At 38.5% G+C, this 17,645-nt stretch overlaps 1 protein-coding gene across 1 annotated transcript; it reads right to left on the reverse strand.

Moving 5' to 3' along the window:
• Window positions 1-3,759: 3,759 nt before the first annotated feature.
• On the reverse strand, window positions 3,760-12,135 carry LOC136836265 (alanine--tRNA ligase, cytoplasmic-like). The gene is given in 4 exon segments (XM_067100280.1): window positions 3,760-5,477; window positions 5,479-7,255; window positions 7,258-8,184; window positions 11,998-12,135. Coding segments are annotated over 3 exon segments (3,603 nt in total). The 5' UTR covers window positions 8,180-8,184; window positions 11,998-12,135; the 3' UTR covers window positions 3,760-4,573.
• Between the last annotated feature and the right edge of the window lie 5,510 nt (window positions 12,136-17,645).

The raw sequence follows: 17,645 nt of genomic DNA on the forward strand, positions 1-17,645 counted from the left end.
CATAGTTTGGGCACTCTTACCCATGTTATCATGTGTGATTAAAGAGTAAATGTTAAAAATATTTACACAAGATATATTAACATGTGCTTTGGCTGTGAGGGAAAGTGCTGAAGCTGTCAAAATCAGACCTTTTCGAGAGATACAAATGGCTTGAGATTAGTCAAAATTATTGCTCAAAATCACTTCAGAACCTTAGGTTTGTTTTTTAGGATGACTATGATACAGCTTTTAAGACACCCTCTAACAATTGTTCTCAGGGGACATTTGAAGTTCTCGCTCAGATGTGATTAAGCCACTTTAAAAAGAATAATGTACAAGTTAAAGATATTTTGAGTTGAAACTAAGCTGAAAACATTTGTTTACTTTCTATGGGCATAAAAAATCACCTCAGATTTTTTGATACACCTACCTGTGTATGGACTTCGATTTAATGTTTTGGTAGAATATCAGTAGCTTAATGAGTTTTTCTGGTATCCTCTGCTTTTTCAATATCCATATGATAATTTGTTGTGTATTCTGTTGAAGTACTTTTCGAGATCAACAAATATGTGACATAATCGTTTATACTGTAGTTGCTTGAAAATAAAAGACTGCCTCTGTTTTTTATCTTTTAGGCATGAAGCCCAACAAGACATTTATCAATTTTTCTCATCCTTTCGCCAATTACCCTTTTCAGAGCATACTCCTATATTTCTACATCACAATAATTCCCTCCAAAAGTGGGCGGGGTTAGTCACCTAGCCAAACAAAATGGCACGACCTGCGAATTTCAAAACTTTTAGCTGCCGGTTAATAGAAACTATAGCAATGTAATTGCTTGTAAGTTACTTATATAAAATTCTTGATTACTATTGCCCTCTTATTTGTCTTTTGTAAACATTTATAAAATCTGTATTTTTGTCAGTTAAATCTATATACTTTTACATTCCATTCCGAAAGATTAAGAGCCATATAAGCATCACTTATCACTATGTTAAGCTTTGATTCTAGATATTGTTCAGCCAGTGAAATTAAAATTGAAGGTGATATTCTTGTAACCATAACCCTCACTAATTTTTCAGAATATTTCCATGACACTGTTAAGGAGTAAGATTTTTGGTGCCTAAAATGCTAGAAGTGGAGAAAATTACCATTTCTCTAAAATAGGGATTCAGGGGGAAATGCAACCTGGATGAAAGAGAAAGAAAATGATCGACAATTGGTAAAACAAATATCCTATTAGCAGATAGGGCAAGACTTACAATGCTTATACATGCTTAAAGCCTGTGTGACTGCAGTGGAAACATGGGCATTGAAAATGGAGTATATTTTCATAAGGTGTAACCCAGAGATAGAGAAGGTAAACTGTGGAAGAAGTATTCTACTAGAAATCCTTCAAGCACTTGTTAAGAAATGAAATTATGTATCTTTGATGCATCTGGCCATAACAAAATGTCCTTTACCTTATGAAACAAGTTTTTCTAGTGGAGTGCCCCATCATTTTACCAACTGCAGGCTGACAAGTGTCCATTTTCCATTAAGTTGACAGTACGTACTGTAGCTTTTAATTTCCCTATATACTCTTTAAACCCAGACAAACCACGTCACAGAGTCAATGTATACCCACAAGCTGAATTTAACAGTCACTCCTCAAGTCCCAATTCCTGCCTGTTGAGTCCACTGCAACAACACTATTAGATATATTTTGTGTAAATGGTCACAGAAAGTGGCAAGTACTGGACATAACCAGCTATGATTTTTGTTTGCTGAGAATCTCAAAATATTTTCAGTTTATGAAATTAAAAGATTTTACACAGCTGTAATTTAGTTGGTAAGATACAATCATTTTCATTCTAAGAAACTGTTTCAGCAAACCTGTGAGAGAGAGAGTTAATCTGGACGGATTTACAGGATTACATTTTGTTAATGTCAAATCCAAACTCCAATGCAAGCATACAGTGTAAGGGATATAGAAAGGCAAGAATTTACAGCTGTGAAAAGCCTCTATCAATGTACCCTTAGTCATAATTACTGGAACCAAGACACGGTTGAAGACCTTAGGAAGGCTTGCAGAGACTGAAACATAGACAGGAGGCTCAGTCCATACATAAAGAATATGAAAAAAATGTGGAGTTGGGGGGCTAGGCTTGATTCATATTTAAGAAAGCACAGGATCATGGTAAATCTTAGAGAGCCTACTCTTAATTAGAATATATAATAGGGGAAGGGGGAAATGTATTATACACCTATAGGGAGCATCCCTAACCCTCCTGAAAGCTCAAGACTTTTGTAAATATTTAGTTAGTCTACCTTTGTGCAATGAAGAAAAAGTTCTAGAAAGGCAATGGCTTACTTTAGTTTTCAATTTATGAGTTCCAAAGTAAGCTTACTGAATAAAAGGTGACTAGTTAGTCAAGGGCACTACTCTGATCATTCATAGGCTATATTGGGAGACTGATCATCCTACAGAGTTCTCCCAAGTTTTTGAAGGTTATTTGGGTAACTAAATGGCCATGAGTACTTCTAGTAATATGAGGGTGCTCAAGGGTGTTACACCATCCATTCAGATTCCTCTGGGTTTTTGGGGATCTCAAGGGTGACTTGATCAGCCAAGAGTACTTTTCTGGTAATTCTAATATGCTCAAGGGTGACTAATGATCCCACAGCAACTCCTCTTGGTACTATATTTGGGGAAGCACCAAGTTGATTGACTGGCCAAGTGTACTTCTACCATGATTCTAGGGATCTCAGGGGCTACTGATCATTCCACAGCACTCCCCTAGGTTTTAGGGGGAGTAAAAGCTGACAGATCGTAGCCACTGAGGGGTCAGGGGCAAGTTAGCCCAACTTGTGCCAGTCCAAAGCCTGAATAGCCTAAATAGGAAAAGTTGGGAGTCTGGAAAAGCATCTGTCCACAAAACATCTGCCAAAACCAATTATAAAATGAGCCATTTAAGATAAAAATAAGCAGAGAAGGTTTATTAAAAACAGCCACCCTCACTAGGGATTATGCTGTGAAGACTAGATTTTAACCTCCAAATCCCATACAGGATCTAGTCGAGTTACCAACTCATTCACTTTAACCAAAATCCCCTGTAGCACTGGAGTTAACTTCATGGAACAACATGTTGCAAAGAATAGTTCAACTTCCTTAATCAGTACTTTTTATGGAATAACCAAACATTTTTTTACTTTGCTCATAATGTAGCCACTAACATGCATATGGAGAACTAAGACAAAGGGTCATACTATTTTTTTTTATTAAAATTGTAACAAGAGGTATCAAACAATTATTAAGGCTTTGCAAATACTAAAATTATAATAGCAGACTGGCATAGGGTATTGCACACCTCTATATGCACTTGCAGCCTGAAATGACCTCAAAACTTTTAAATAATTAAAGAACTATCCAGTCACAACTATACATAATTTTTATTGAATGGCTAAGCACTTCATCACCAACCTGGTACTCCTTGAAATAAGTAAATAAGCACCAGAGAACCTTATAATAATTATCCACAGAAAACCTTTGGATCAAATAAATACCATCACAACTTTAAGATACTCTAAAGCTTATTTCAACATAAAAGATCTTATAAAAGAAGATGCTCAGGCTTGGTTATTTTCCTTAGATTGTCTACTCCACTGTCTTCCTCTAGCAGAAAAGATTAAAACTTAAATAACATCAGCTAATGATGATGATTTGCAATCATCATTCACTGTTGCCATAGAAGCACTGTTTGCAAATATTTTTCTTTTCACTTTGTGTAATTTCTTTAGTTTTGGTATACAGTTCATTGCTTCACTTCTCAGGGAAAAATGAAAATGTAATTTCAGGGGTTGAGACTTTTATGAAAACGTGCAGCATATTTTTACACAGCATGTATTTTGCACAAAGGTGGTTTTAAATGGTTTCAATATAAACTGGAAGGATTCGGTACTAATGGATGGTGAAATAAATACCTGTAATGCTTTTTACTGCATTTTCTGCTATACAGTAAACTTTACCATTGATTGCTACATTTAAAAAAAACATATCAAATGTGTACATTTTACGACCTGTGTTACTTACGTGAAATTTCCAAAAGATCTGGATACAATACAATAGCTATGCATAACTGCTACTGAATGATTGTTAGATGAAGCTTTCATTCTTATGTGAAGCTTTCACACGCTTGAGGACTAGGTATGACCCTTGTGCACCAGGTGACATCTTGGGATTGCTTGCACATCTTTTTCCATTATAAGATCTTTGTTTGACATCTAAAATAAACAAGCCTACATACCCACATAAAAGTAAGTTTCCATTCTTTTATCACATATAAGAATATCAAATATAAATGGCCAAACACTGTAATTTGAGCACAGTTGACAAAGTTATTTTCAATTCCAGCATTAAATCAATGTAAAAATGAAGTAATCTATAAACTCATAATTACCAAACCTTATCCATAATTAGGTACCAAACAACCCTGCATCCACTTGGCAGGAGTGCAGGGAAAGTTACCGATAAATAAAACTGCCCTTCAGTGCTAATTAATATATGTACGGTAATATTTACTTATATGAAAGTGTATAAAATACAGTTCTACATTCACTTCATTTTAAAAGTGCCCACAACTTCCAAAACATTAGGCTGATGAAGGACTGTGTTAAACCAACGTGTCAAACACGGTAACTTCTTTCTAGCAGCATCATCAAGTCCTTCACGGAAAGCTACCATTAATGAGGTAAATACACTTACATCAGCTAGAGACAGCCTTTCTCCTACTAAATATGTGTGGTCGAGCAAGTATGTATTCAATTTCTGCAACATTTTCATTGCAGCATTTAATGCACCATTATCATTCTTAGATTTTGACTTAGCCCCCATAGCTGAACAGACAACAGGCAGGAACTCTGAATCAGCACTCATCATCCAGCTCAAAACCTGACCTTGATGTTGTGGACTACTACCTTTCAATGAATCCGGAGCTAGATACCATGCTGCTCCAACACTTCCAGTCAAAGGTCCATCTGGAGTTTCTAAACCTAGCAATGACCCTCTACCAAATTTAGCTACAAAGTTTTCACTAATATTTGTTGTGCCAGCAACAAATCCTGGGGCTAAAGTGACGCTCTTCCCAGAATACTTAGCAGCAATAAATACTGGGTATGCACATATGTTATTTGGGTATGTGTGGAGTACAATACTACCAGGTAATGATTTGGGTGAAGGATTCTGACCACCTTTACTTTTATCCTTCTTCTCTGCTTTGGGCTGAGGATCACTCTTACCCTTAGCAGATGTACTAACAGACTGGGGAGGATTTAAAACTACAGGACCACAACCAAGCTTCTCTTGAGCAAAAGCTTCAGATAATCTCAAAGCTTCTTTAACAGCTTTGACATTGGTCCCACTTACTTGGGCTGATCCAGGTTTCCCACCACCTTTACCATTCATAAGCACCATGAGATTCTTGACCCATTCATCAGCTTTTAAACCTTTGGCAACAGCATCCTGGAACAGCGGCCATTGCCAAAATCTTATTTGTGTCTTCATCTGCACTGATAAACATTGTGGGAGGCCCATTCTTTACTTCTTTAAGAGCATCATTAATAACCTTGTTCTGTGCAAATGCATTTAATTCTGACACCAGGTAAGGAATATTGCTATTTACTGCCAACAGGTTCTTAGTTATTTGAATGGCTTCTTTCGATATGGCATTTTTCCTAGCACGGTCAGCATCTCCTTGAATTTTCTTAATGCCTTCTACTGCCTTACGCAACTCCTCTTTTCGCCAGTGTTGGATTTGTGCATGATTAATGTCTGTCAACATTTCAGTAAGTAACTGAACCACTTTCTTAAAGGGGAGACTATTACTTTCAATTTTCTTTTTCAATTTGTTAACCTCATTTTCTAAGTGTGAAGCCTTGTTTAGTGCTTTAACAGCTTCAGGACCAGTAAAAGCAACAATACGTCTAATTCCTTTAGCAATAGCTTCTTCACTGACAATAACAAACTCTCCAGCATGTCCTGTGTGTTGGAGATGTGTGCCACCACAGAACTCAATGCTGGTTACACTACCAGCAGGACTTTGTGGATCAGCCTCTAAAGTCTCCACAGGTATACCAACTGATACAACTCTTACTGGGTCAGGATAAACCTCTCCAAATACAGCACGTAAACCTTGAATACTTTTGGCTACTGACAATGGAGAAGTTTTAGCAAACACTGCTTTGTTTGACTTGACCATTTCCCGGGCAATCTCCTCTGTTTTCCGTACCTGATCTACAGTCATTGCTCCTTTGTTTGAGAAATCAAAACGCAGTCTGTCCGGAGCAACAAGAGAACCTTTTTGGTCAGCTTCAGCTGAGAGAACTTGTCTAAGAGCAAAATTGAGTATGTGAGTGCCAGTGTGATTATTCATCAACAATTTTCTACGTTCCATGTCAATACTTAAACTCACTTCATCTCCTAGTTTCAAGGCACCCTCCACAACACCAATGTGACAAACATAACCACCTTTCACTTCAACTGACTCAATCTTGAATTCCGACTCTTCATCACCAACTTTTACCATAAACCCTTCATCAAACATCTGTCCACCACTCTCAGCATAAAAATTTGTCTTGTCTAATATTATGCCACATCTATTACCCGAACATACAGATTCAACAAAATTATTGTTGTATCTAATAGCAACAATTTTGCCTTTGCAAGTTGTAAAGCTATATTTGGAGTCACAATCATCTTTAGAACTGTAAGTGTACTTGAATGAATCGTCAGTAAATGAAACATTTCTCCCTTTTAGATCTTCAATTGCATGAACATCTAATCTGAAAGAGTTATCTTTATCTTTATTTTCCCCTCTGGACTTTTCTTGTGCTTCTTTCTTATTAACTTCAAAGCTTGCCATGTCAACTGTTAGGCCCTGTTCTTCTGCCATCAACAAAGTGAGATCTACAGGAAAGCCATATGTATCATACAGTCTCCATGCTACATCCCCTGGAATTTCCTTGCAACCTCCCAGTTTCGTAATGGTTCGTTTTAATAGTTTCTGACCACGGTCCAAGGTCTTCAAGAACTGTAGCTCCTCCTCATTTATAACACTCTTAATAAATTCTGGATCCTTAGCCACTTCTGGAAAAGCATCATGAAGTATCTCTACAACAACGTCTACAAGAGAAGCAAACATTCCAGGCTTCATTTTCAGCTTTTCTGTAGCATAGCGAACAGCTCTTCTCAAAATTCTACGCAGTACATAGCCTCTTCCAACATTGTCAGGCATGCCCCATCAGATAATGCAATGGTTAAGGTTCTACTGTGATCAGCAAGAACTCTGTATGCCATATCAATGCCATCAGGGTCTTCCCTTCCCAGTTTTCCAGCATATGGTCTAGCACCTGAGAGTTTCTGAATGGCATCAAAAATTGGCATGAAAAGATCAGTGTCATAATTTGAACTTTTGTTTTGTAGAATTGACACAAGGCGTTCCAAACCCATGCCACAGTCAATGTGTTTCTTTGGCAATGATTTGAGGGAACCATCATTTTCTCTATTGAACTGCATAAACACAAGATTCCAGATTTCCAGGACATCAGGATCATCTTTATTTACCAGGTGAGCAGCGTGCCTTCCACCAATTCGATCAAAATGAATCTCTGAGCAAGGTCCACAAGGGCCAGTGTCACCCATTTCCCAAAAGTTATCCTTCATATCACCAGGCAGTATACGGTCTTCTGGCAAACCTAAATCCAACCAGATTTGCTTACATTCTAAATCAGGTTCCAGACCCACAGCTGGGTTGCCTTCAAAATATGTGACATACATGCGATCAGCTGGCAACTTGTAGACATTTACAAGGAGATCCCAAGCCCAACAACATACCTCCTTCTTGAAATAATCACCAAAAGACCAATTACCCAACATTTCGAAGAAAGTGTGGTGGTATGTATCTTTACCAACATCATCTAAATCATTATGCTTACCACCTGCACGGATGCATTTCTGTGAATTCACTGCCCTTACCAGATTGGCCATATCACTACTTGGATCTACTGTGCCAACAAAGATAGGTTTGAACTGGTTCATGCCAGCATTTGCAAAAAGCAGCGTAGGATCATCATGAGGAATTGTTGGGGAACTGTGTTGATAGGTGTGGTTGTGCTTCTTTATGAAGAAGTCCATGAAGACCTCCCTTACTTCTGATCCCTTCATCTTCTCTGTAAGAAAAAGAAAAGCTGAATTAGATTAAGCTCTACCATAATAATGTAAAAATTTGTTAACTGACAAACTGTTACTCACAACATACATACTTTAAGAACCTGAGTTCATCCATAAACTTTTCCTAAGTATATACAGTATCAAATTACAATCACTTCAATAGTCACCTGCTTCATTCTCAAGCTGATGATACACTACACTCCAAAGTTATCTGACTGTTATCAATCAGCCATACTCCACAGAACTGTGACTATGCATTGTCATCAACAAATACAAGGTTCCTAACTAATTTAGAAAATATTCCCTTATGGTGAATCCTGACCAGGTTATATACCAGCTATGCACTTTGTGGTTTCAAAGCTGAAGGCTAAGTATTTCCAGTATGAACATAACTCAAATATGCAATGTAAAAAAAAAATTGCTGTATTACTTTACATACTGCCTACAAAAGATTACAGACCCTTGAATGAATAAAATATACTTAGCTGATACAGTACTGCACAGTTGTTAGTGCCATCAAGAATTATCCCTGAAGTTTTTGTAATAGTGGACAAACTAAAGCACTACAACGGAAGGTGCCACATTTCTTGTCCTTGCCAGGGCAAATCCAGCACACAGGCTTATCCAAGTCATGGGTTTGTAAGAGATCATCCATATTACAAACATGCACAGATACACAGGGGAACAAGCAAAAATGAAAACAGGAACAAACACACCGTGAAAAGGTTGAAGCTTTAGCATCCAGGAAAATCTAAGCAGAGTCAGGAAACATGTCTGCTTCAGACGAGGCCGGAAAGTAAAGTGGATGCGTGAAGCTGGGCGGTTGGTACCGTGGGCTTCCCACTGTTACCAACCACCTGCTGAGCTGGTAGTAATACCAACACATGCCTTTAGTGGCCAGTTCAGCTTCGCTGAAAGTATTCCCATATGTAAAGGACCAAGGGTTTGTATTTGTGTAGGAACAAACATGTTTTTATCACTACCAACACAAACTGTGAAATTACAAAATGTTTATCTTAAGAAATATGAATGTTTATTTTCTTATAAAAAACTGGCAAAGTTTTCTGGTTTTAATGACTTGTGTTGGTAGATTTGGAATCAAGCAATCTTTAATTTTATAGGAGTACAGATATTTTATGGTATTCATGCCTATGCTAGATGTTAATCTAACATAGAAGGGAAACTCATGCAAGCTAAAACCTTTTAATATAATCATTTGGTGAGTTTGGTATGGGGACCATACTGAGGAGTAACAGTCTATGATTTAATTAAAGTCACCCGTAGCATGTGCATGGTGCTGACATTTCTTTTTCAAAACTTCTGAGTATCCATTCCCATTGTTTACAACAGTTAGCTATGATCCTGTCAATAATAGTGCACCATGTTCAGTCATCGCAGATGGTAACCCCTAGATCCTTTGCTTGGTGTTATATTATAGGGACTCTCCATGTGGGTAAAAATGATGATCAAAATTGAATTTTTTACTGAAGTGTGTGCTCAAATTCGTCCCCATTAGTGCCTTCCCTTACTATCCCCAGTAAACTCATGAACCATGACCATGTACACTTTTTACATTCACAAGAATACTCATTAGCTCAAAACATCCCTACTTATTCTTATGATCGCAATTTTATTCATTCTTTGATGCATTCCAATTTTACATCCTTCCAGTCCCACTACTGATCATTTTATTTACTCTCTTCAGTTGATGGTTGTGTGTCTAGTTTACTTTTAAGATAAGCGCTTCAGGTGTCACATGCCCCAAATGTTTGCAAAAATAAGTCCCTTAAGCTATTAGGCTCAGGCCTAGACTATGTTACACTACGTAAACTATAGTCATGCTACAGAATAATTATGCACTGCCTTTTACCTTGGAAATTGAGTTTTCCTGTACTTTGAGTGTTGCTGGTGAAGGAGGTGGTGTTGTTTATTGGCAGTTAAATATTACTTTGAGGACCTTGTGGGAACGTAGGGTTTTGGGTTGGGTACAACGCAGAGAGAGAGCGGACAAGATGTTGTCATGATGGCCACCCCGGAATCGTTCCACGAATATATATGCAAGGCATCTGGGAGCCATATGTTCAAGATGGGTTTGGCTAAGGGAAGGGGAGGGGCCCAGTGAAGGAACCTACTATAAAAAGAACTGTACTATCCTAACTTTCCTTAACCTAACCTAGTGGGCCAAGTTACTTAGCCAGGGGCGGAGGGTCCCAGACCCCTGGTAAGATCACTCTCGATCCCTTCCTATCTCCACTTTTCCTCAAGCTGCCGTTTGCCTTTAGTATGAATGCTTGAGAGGGTTTTCCTCAGTTTGGAGTTCATATTGTAACATAATTGGCTGGTTATGTATCTATCTGACTGTGTCCCTCTCCCCCCATTTCCTCAATTAGCCCAGCCACTCCAATTTTTACCAAAAGTTTCCCAATAACACTGCGCATGCAAGATAGCATTCCAGGATGGCCAACATACAACATATCAGCTCTCTCTCCCCATGGTGTACCCAACTGAAAACCCAGCATTCCCAAGGGGTCCCCTACTTTGCTGGATGAAGTTCTTAAGTTAATTACACGTTAATTATAGTCGACTGCCAAAAAATCATGGTAAATTCTTAATAAGCAACCTATATACTAGGGTACAGTACAAGTGAAATTCCAGGTTAACTGTATAAGGCGAAGGTAATTCCATATATTAGCTCCGTGCCTGTTTTTACCTTTTCAACTGGTTTTTTCTACACTTTTCGGGGTTCTGATACTGGCGGTGCATCTGTTTCCTGTCGGCCCAAATGGAATGTCCCTTCGCCATGTTTAGTACTGGCTGGGGGGGGGTACCCATACATTAACAAGTTATTGCACTTGCTGAATGGGATATGAACCGTTCGAAACAGACGTATATACCCATGCTCTGTCTTGTGATGATCGCGTATGGAAACCCCTTGTTGGATGGACTTCAGTGATTAATTACAGGTTAATTACACTCGAGTGCCAAAAATTACAGGTAATTTCGTAATTAGCAACCAAAAAAGAAAGGTATAATTTTCTAAGTTGCCAATGCACTATGACACTGTCACCTACATTTTTGAAAAGAGCTCTTCATTCTCGTTATTTTGAACCCCATAAACACTATGCGCAACTGATAAATAAAAATGATTAAAATCACGACTTATGAGATCAGAATAGCAGGCCCCCACCCCTCCATAGCTAATATGGCTAAATTGTAACCAGTAAACACCCCTAGGTTAAGTTATATTGGAATTTTAATTTTCTTTTAGTGCCCTATCATTTCCTGGTCATTTTTGCATGAAAAACCCAAAATGGTTTTCCGCGCAAAAATGGCTGGCTGGAGTCTTATTGGCAACTTGTAAAATAATACCCAAAAGAAAAAGTAAAGTTATACTGCCGTCGCCGCCGCGGAGCTACTATATAGTTCTACCAAGGTGAGTTATACTATAGTTCTACCTATTAATCTAGACTTAGCCGACCAGTGGTCTAGATTAGGCCAGGATAGACCTAGGATAAGCCTATCAGGATATTGGCCTAAGAACCTAAATTAGGCTAATTCTGTCATACGCTTGTCTACAAGGCCATTTTCATCTAGTTTATAAATTATGGCAACGGAGGGGCTATTAAATCATTAATGGCGTACTTTAGGTAACTAAACTGAGATACGACACCTTTCAAGAAAGTTGCATCAGCCGCAGGAATCTCGACCCCCTTCACAGATGGTGCTGCCACAAAAGTAAATCTATCGATGACTACCATCTAAATTTATTTCCTGACAACTTTCAAAGACATTTTCTGTCTACTGCCACTCACCCGATTTAGATGGAGCCCTCACTTGGCACACGTTATAGAGAATTATAGAGCTGTCAGAGAGAGCCGCAGCGTGCTGTTGCCGGGAAGTGAAGAAGAAACACGGGCCGCAAGTTTATTTTTTTTCTCCCACGGATATCGTATATAACTAGATCGCGAACTACGGTGTCAACCGCGTCATAATGTGACACCGTTTATTTTTCATTTCAATGCAACAATATTCCTTACGCTTTTTAAGCTATTATGTGCTCATTCACCTAATATTAAATCTTCTATATTATAAATATGTGCTTTTTTATTTGCTTGGCTTGCTTTCTAATTAGTAGTGTCTGATAACAAATACATTCCGGTTACAACGGGTTTATCACCTCTTTCGCTACAAGATTTTTTTTCGTAAAAGATCGGACGTTTTCACAAATTCATGATCACGGCACTAAAGTTATAGGCTGCTGCAGTAACCTCTTGACCAGCTCATGTCCATGAATAAATCTACCTTTCCAATACATGTTGGTTAAAGTGAAAGTACTCATTAGTAGCACCTGGGGCGGAAACGCCCGTTAACATAGTGCACAGTAACTGTAGCAGTGGTATTCTGAAAGTATTGAACGAGTTTCAATAGAAGCAACGAAACATTCACGATGGGAATTGAGTGACGCAACACGCATTGACAATTGCAGTTTCCCTCAAAATGAGCGGCATCGTAAAATAAAATACTTTTAGTTTTCGCATTTCTGGCATTGTTAACCAAAACACATATTGAATTTGGCCGTCTTCATTAAGCTCCTTTCACTAAAACTATGAAATCACAGAAAAGCATATATTTCTATACACCACAGAAAAGCATATATTTCTATACATCACAGAAAAGCATAGCCTATATTTCTATACATTCAGCTGCATGATTCTAAGGTAATCACAGTTATTACAATGAGCTCAGAGAATGAAATGGGGTGAGGAACAGTGGACTTGAAACGCTCTGGACGAAGCTCAGTGGAAAAGACCACAAAATAATGGAGGAGGCATTTAGGCAGAATGCATTACATATACGAAAACAGTCAAAACTCTTAATTTTTAACCAATAAAGGTTTAAAAAAACATAAAGGGAATGTCTGACGTAAACAGGTCAAAATGTACGTTTGACTGCATATATAAAAGTCAGGTTTCCCTTCTGTCTAATATACTGGCAGATTTTCCATCGGGCATGCGCCCTTGTCTATTATTTTTCTCCACAATCCTGACCCTCCCACTTCTCGTCATCCTTTCACTCACTTTTTTTCCAGTTCGCCGCTCTGATTCCTCGCATTTCTTTCCCACCGGTTACCCAAATATCTCGATCTGTTTACCAGGCTATGAACACCACATCTCTAAGTGCTTCCCGTTTGTAGTGATGTTCACGTACTGTTACTTCTCACTTTGGACCTTAATATTTTTGTGTCAGACCTGTCAAGAACTTGTCATTTTCCTTGTAATTGCAATTGCCTCCAATTCATAACCACATATACAGGCATAAATTTCTTGCTGTTTAGTAACTGGATACTTTTCTTAAGCAGCAGTCCGGCAATATTCTTAACACTAACTAGGTTGTTGCTTTTCAGTTTTTTTCCCAACGCTCCACTCAATTCTATCTAGCCTTATGGTGTGGCTGAAGTAAGAAATGCTGTACCCGCTATATAGAAAACTTCTATAACATTAATCACTACATATACATACACAGAAGGAATATCAGCAATGCATGTAACTCCTTTACACGCGCACACTGTGCCCTATGCCTCTATCTTGCACTTCCTGGACGGTAAAAACCTCCCTTTCTAATACCTTTTACATTGATCCAGCTTTTTTTTTTAGGTCTTCCTCTCCCCTCTCCTCCAAAAACTTCCAAATTATATACAATACTAATATTTTCACACGTCTATTTTGTATTCTTTCCACATGACTGAAACAGTCTTAAAAAACCCTAATCCATCCTTTCATTTTTGCTAATGTATTACCACTTTTTTATGTATACATCTGTAGTTCACACCTTTTCACACCATGCATATTATGCCACGCCAAAGGTTCATCCCTATGGATTCAATCTTTTTCCTCTATTATGCACTCAATATCCATACTTTACTCCCATCAAGGAGCATTAGCTCAGCAATTCCTTCATTCACTCCAACTTTGGTTTCCATTGACATTCCAAGTCTTTCCATAATCTTTTGCATACACCCTGTTACCTTCCTTGTTCACCTATTCTATGAATCACTTTCTTTTTCACCTGATAATCATTTTATTTACTCGTAAAGTCCTACAGACTAACACTCAAACAGCTGGGTTCCCATTTACCTTACAATCTAACTCTTCCTAGCATTTACTCCCATCTTTCTCCTCTTACACATTCTTTCACTAGCTTATGCAATTTTTCTTCACTACCTCAGTCAATAGTGTATGTCAACAAACAGAAGTCATTCCAAATCCATTCATGAGCTATGAATTTGCACCTAAATCCTGTGATCAGTCTGACTTCTCATCTCACTTCACCCACAAGACTAAATATCCATACTGACAACACACCTCTATCAGAGACCCACTTTTACACCAAAGCAGTCACTTTCCTGTACTCATATCCTAATATGGTACAAGCTTTACTTTCACCATCAAAATCTTAATTGCTCACAACTACATATATCCTCAACATACACCACAGTACCTCTGTTGATTCCATCATAGGCATTATCTTGGTCCCTGTATGTCATATAAAGCTCTTCTCTTATACTTTCAGACCTTTCACATAACTATCTCTAACAAACACCACTAGAAAAAACATACCCTCTCCCCTGTTTAAACCTTGCTGTACTCCAACTTCTTAGGTGCACTAGGTAACAATGTGTCCCTATAATTCTTGCAGCTCTTCTGCTCCAGAACAAAGATTAATTATTCCTCTCATCCAAAGATATCCTCCTTGGTAGGACATGGTTGGGGTGGAGGAAAGTCTCAGACATCCTGTTTAGTCATTCAGATTTTTCTTTGCTTTGATATGTATCATCCACTGTGCTGAAAACATTGAAAAATAAAAGTATATTACGTTGACATGTCAGTTATATGTGACAGGCTTAATTTTGAATGCCACGTTAAGAGCATCCTATGTAACCCAAAGGTCAAGATAAATAGATTCATGATGCAAAATTTAGCAATTTATAAATTTATATCAATGTAACATTTAAAAGTCATATCCATGTAACATTCTATAATAAACAGTAAATTATTTATAATCTTAAACAAAATTACAATAAACATCAGACCCAAGTTTTTTTTTAATATAATTGACATTACTTTCAATACCTGAAGAGATTACATTTTAAGATCAAATGACAAATGTTGTGTAAGATGAACAATGTGTGAGTTTTGTGGAAGTATATTTAGTGAAAGATGAGATACCTTCCCTGAAAGAAAAGATGAAGCTTTTTGACACATTATGTGCAGAAGAGGATACCAACCTTGTCTCATACAAATCTGCTGGCCACACGCTTTAGCTGTCTGATTCTATCTTGCCACTGAAGGAGGCCATTCTACCTGTAGGGCAACTGCTTGGTTTCTGTACCAACTCCAGCAAACCTGTAAACCAGCCTGTTCACACCACAAGTTTGAGAAGGTGGCTTGGTGACATAGCATGGAAAAAGTAAAGTGATTTGGGAATTAGCAAACCTTTGACTGGAGATTGATCACGAGCAAGCTTGGGAACTTATCCAGCCAACGTCAGCTGCTTCCACAAGTGATTGCACTGATACTGTCACTCTTGGTAGTAAAGTGATGTTTGCACAAAGACTTCTAGCTTTCCAGACCTTTTTCCTGTATATCCACCAGTCTTGGGACAGGAACGGTGGTGAGGAAGAGTGGAGGACAAACAGTGTGCACTTCTCTGACCTCTCATGACTACAAGTACTTCCCATCCCTCCTAGGCTCATATGGGCAAGAGGTAGAGGAGTGACTGGGAAACCAGCCACAACAGTCTCAGATGGGAAAATGCCAAAGCTGAAATGTCCACATAGATCCAAGGTGCAGAGCTCAAGGCTGTGGCCAGGCACTCAAAGAAGATAATGAGGGATGAATCCCAAATGACAAGAAGTCCATAGCAGTTCCATTAACTTGAAGTCCCAATGGAATCCCTCATCCTGCACAGTCATGGACTGAGCACTGACTATGAATTGTCAGTTAAGGGTCAATAGTCAAAGCAGGCAAGGCCATCCTTTAGCCAGTGGCCCACTTCTGAAACATTCAGGATGGCCTCCATACAGAGTAAGCGTACTTTCTCAGTCCCAGTGGCTGAGGACCCTGCCACTGGCAAAATGTACCCGGGTTCATCACAAGCAGGTGCAAGCCAGTGGCACAACAACAGCATTCAGGACAATTCCATACAGGTCATGCATACTACCCTGAATAAGGCAAAGAAGATACTGAGTTGGTCCCCTTCTTCAGCAGTTCAAGGACAGAGAAGGAAGGCAAGAGCAGGGGGACGAAACAGAACACAAGCACTCCTCTGGAAAGTACAGAACAATCCACATCTGCAGAAGTAAGTACAGTATAAGATTCTCATAATCGATGGATTTCTAATATGCAGTACAGATGAGGTAATACTGTGAATGAGCCATAATATTGCAAAGAAAGGGCAAACCTGTAGCCCTAAAATAATGTTGTGAAAAGAAAGCTGTTTGTCAAAATAAGAAACAAAATTATATGTTTAAGTATTTGAAGTAGTACTGAAAAGACAACAAAAGTAATTGTTTATAAGTGGTTGCTGTTTAAGAATCCCTGATATACTGAACATCCATTAAGACATTTGATTTAGAATTTTCACAAAGTCAAGTAAGTTCCATAACCAGGATAGCAGCAGCGCACATGACCGAGATACAACTCTCTCTGGTTGATTTCGCTGTTTTCTTCCATCCTGTGTCTATGGACATAGACTTGGAATTTCTTCTACTTAGCCTGAGTGAGTGCCAGGTATGTGGATTTTTCTTCATTCCTTCACATTCCCACTCGAAAACGTTACCACGGCAGGGGAACATCCGGGGCTGCGTCCCCATCCACGTTCGGGTGGTGGTTTAGAAAAGAATGAGACAGCTCTCCTGAGAGTTTTTTCATCTGGTCATGTGAAGGTTTCCTAGTGGATGGATTGCTTTAAATCATTATAAAGACACTGAAGCATGACTTTAAGTCCCATTTGGAGCACCAGTGGTGCTGGTTTTGACACTAAGGGTGCAAGTGAATACCACATCCAAGCAACAACCAGAATTTACATTCCTAATTCATAATTTGCTCACAACCAGATTCAGTAGTAAAGTTGAAAGCTCTTAGACCATGATAATCAGTAAGAGAAAGAATTCAACCACTCATTATGGTAAACAAAGCCTTTCTGCTTTCAACATAATATTCCTGATTGTAGTAGATGGAGTACAAAAAGTTATGCCTGCCACAAACCTTGATGGCTTGGACCTTCATGACACGACCCTTCGCAAGAGGTCTTATGAGAAGCTTGCGATTCTCTCTACAGTAATACATGCTACCTTTCCTCTTGCCCTAAGAATAGCTGCATTATAAAAAGTATTGATTTCTTGAATCCTGCAATGAAAAGCTAGGTAAAAAAAAAAAAAAGTTGGAGCAGAACCTCCACC

The sequence above is a fragment of the Macrobrachium rosenbergii genome, chromosome 56 (assembly GCF_040412425.1).
Source record: "Macrobrachium rosenbergii isolate ZJJX-2024 chromosome 56, ASM4041242v1, whole genome shotgun sequence".
Classification (NCBI taxonomy): Eukaryota; Metazoa; Arthropoda; class Malacostraca; order Decapoda; family Palaemonidae; genus Macrobrachium; species Macrobrachium rosenbergii.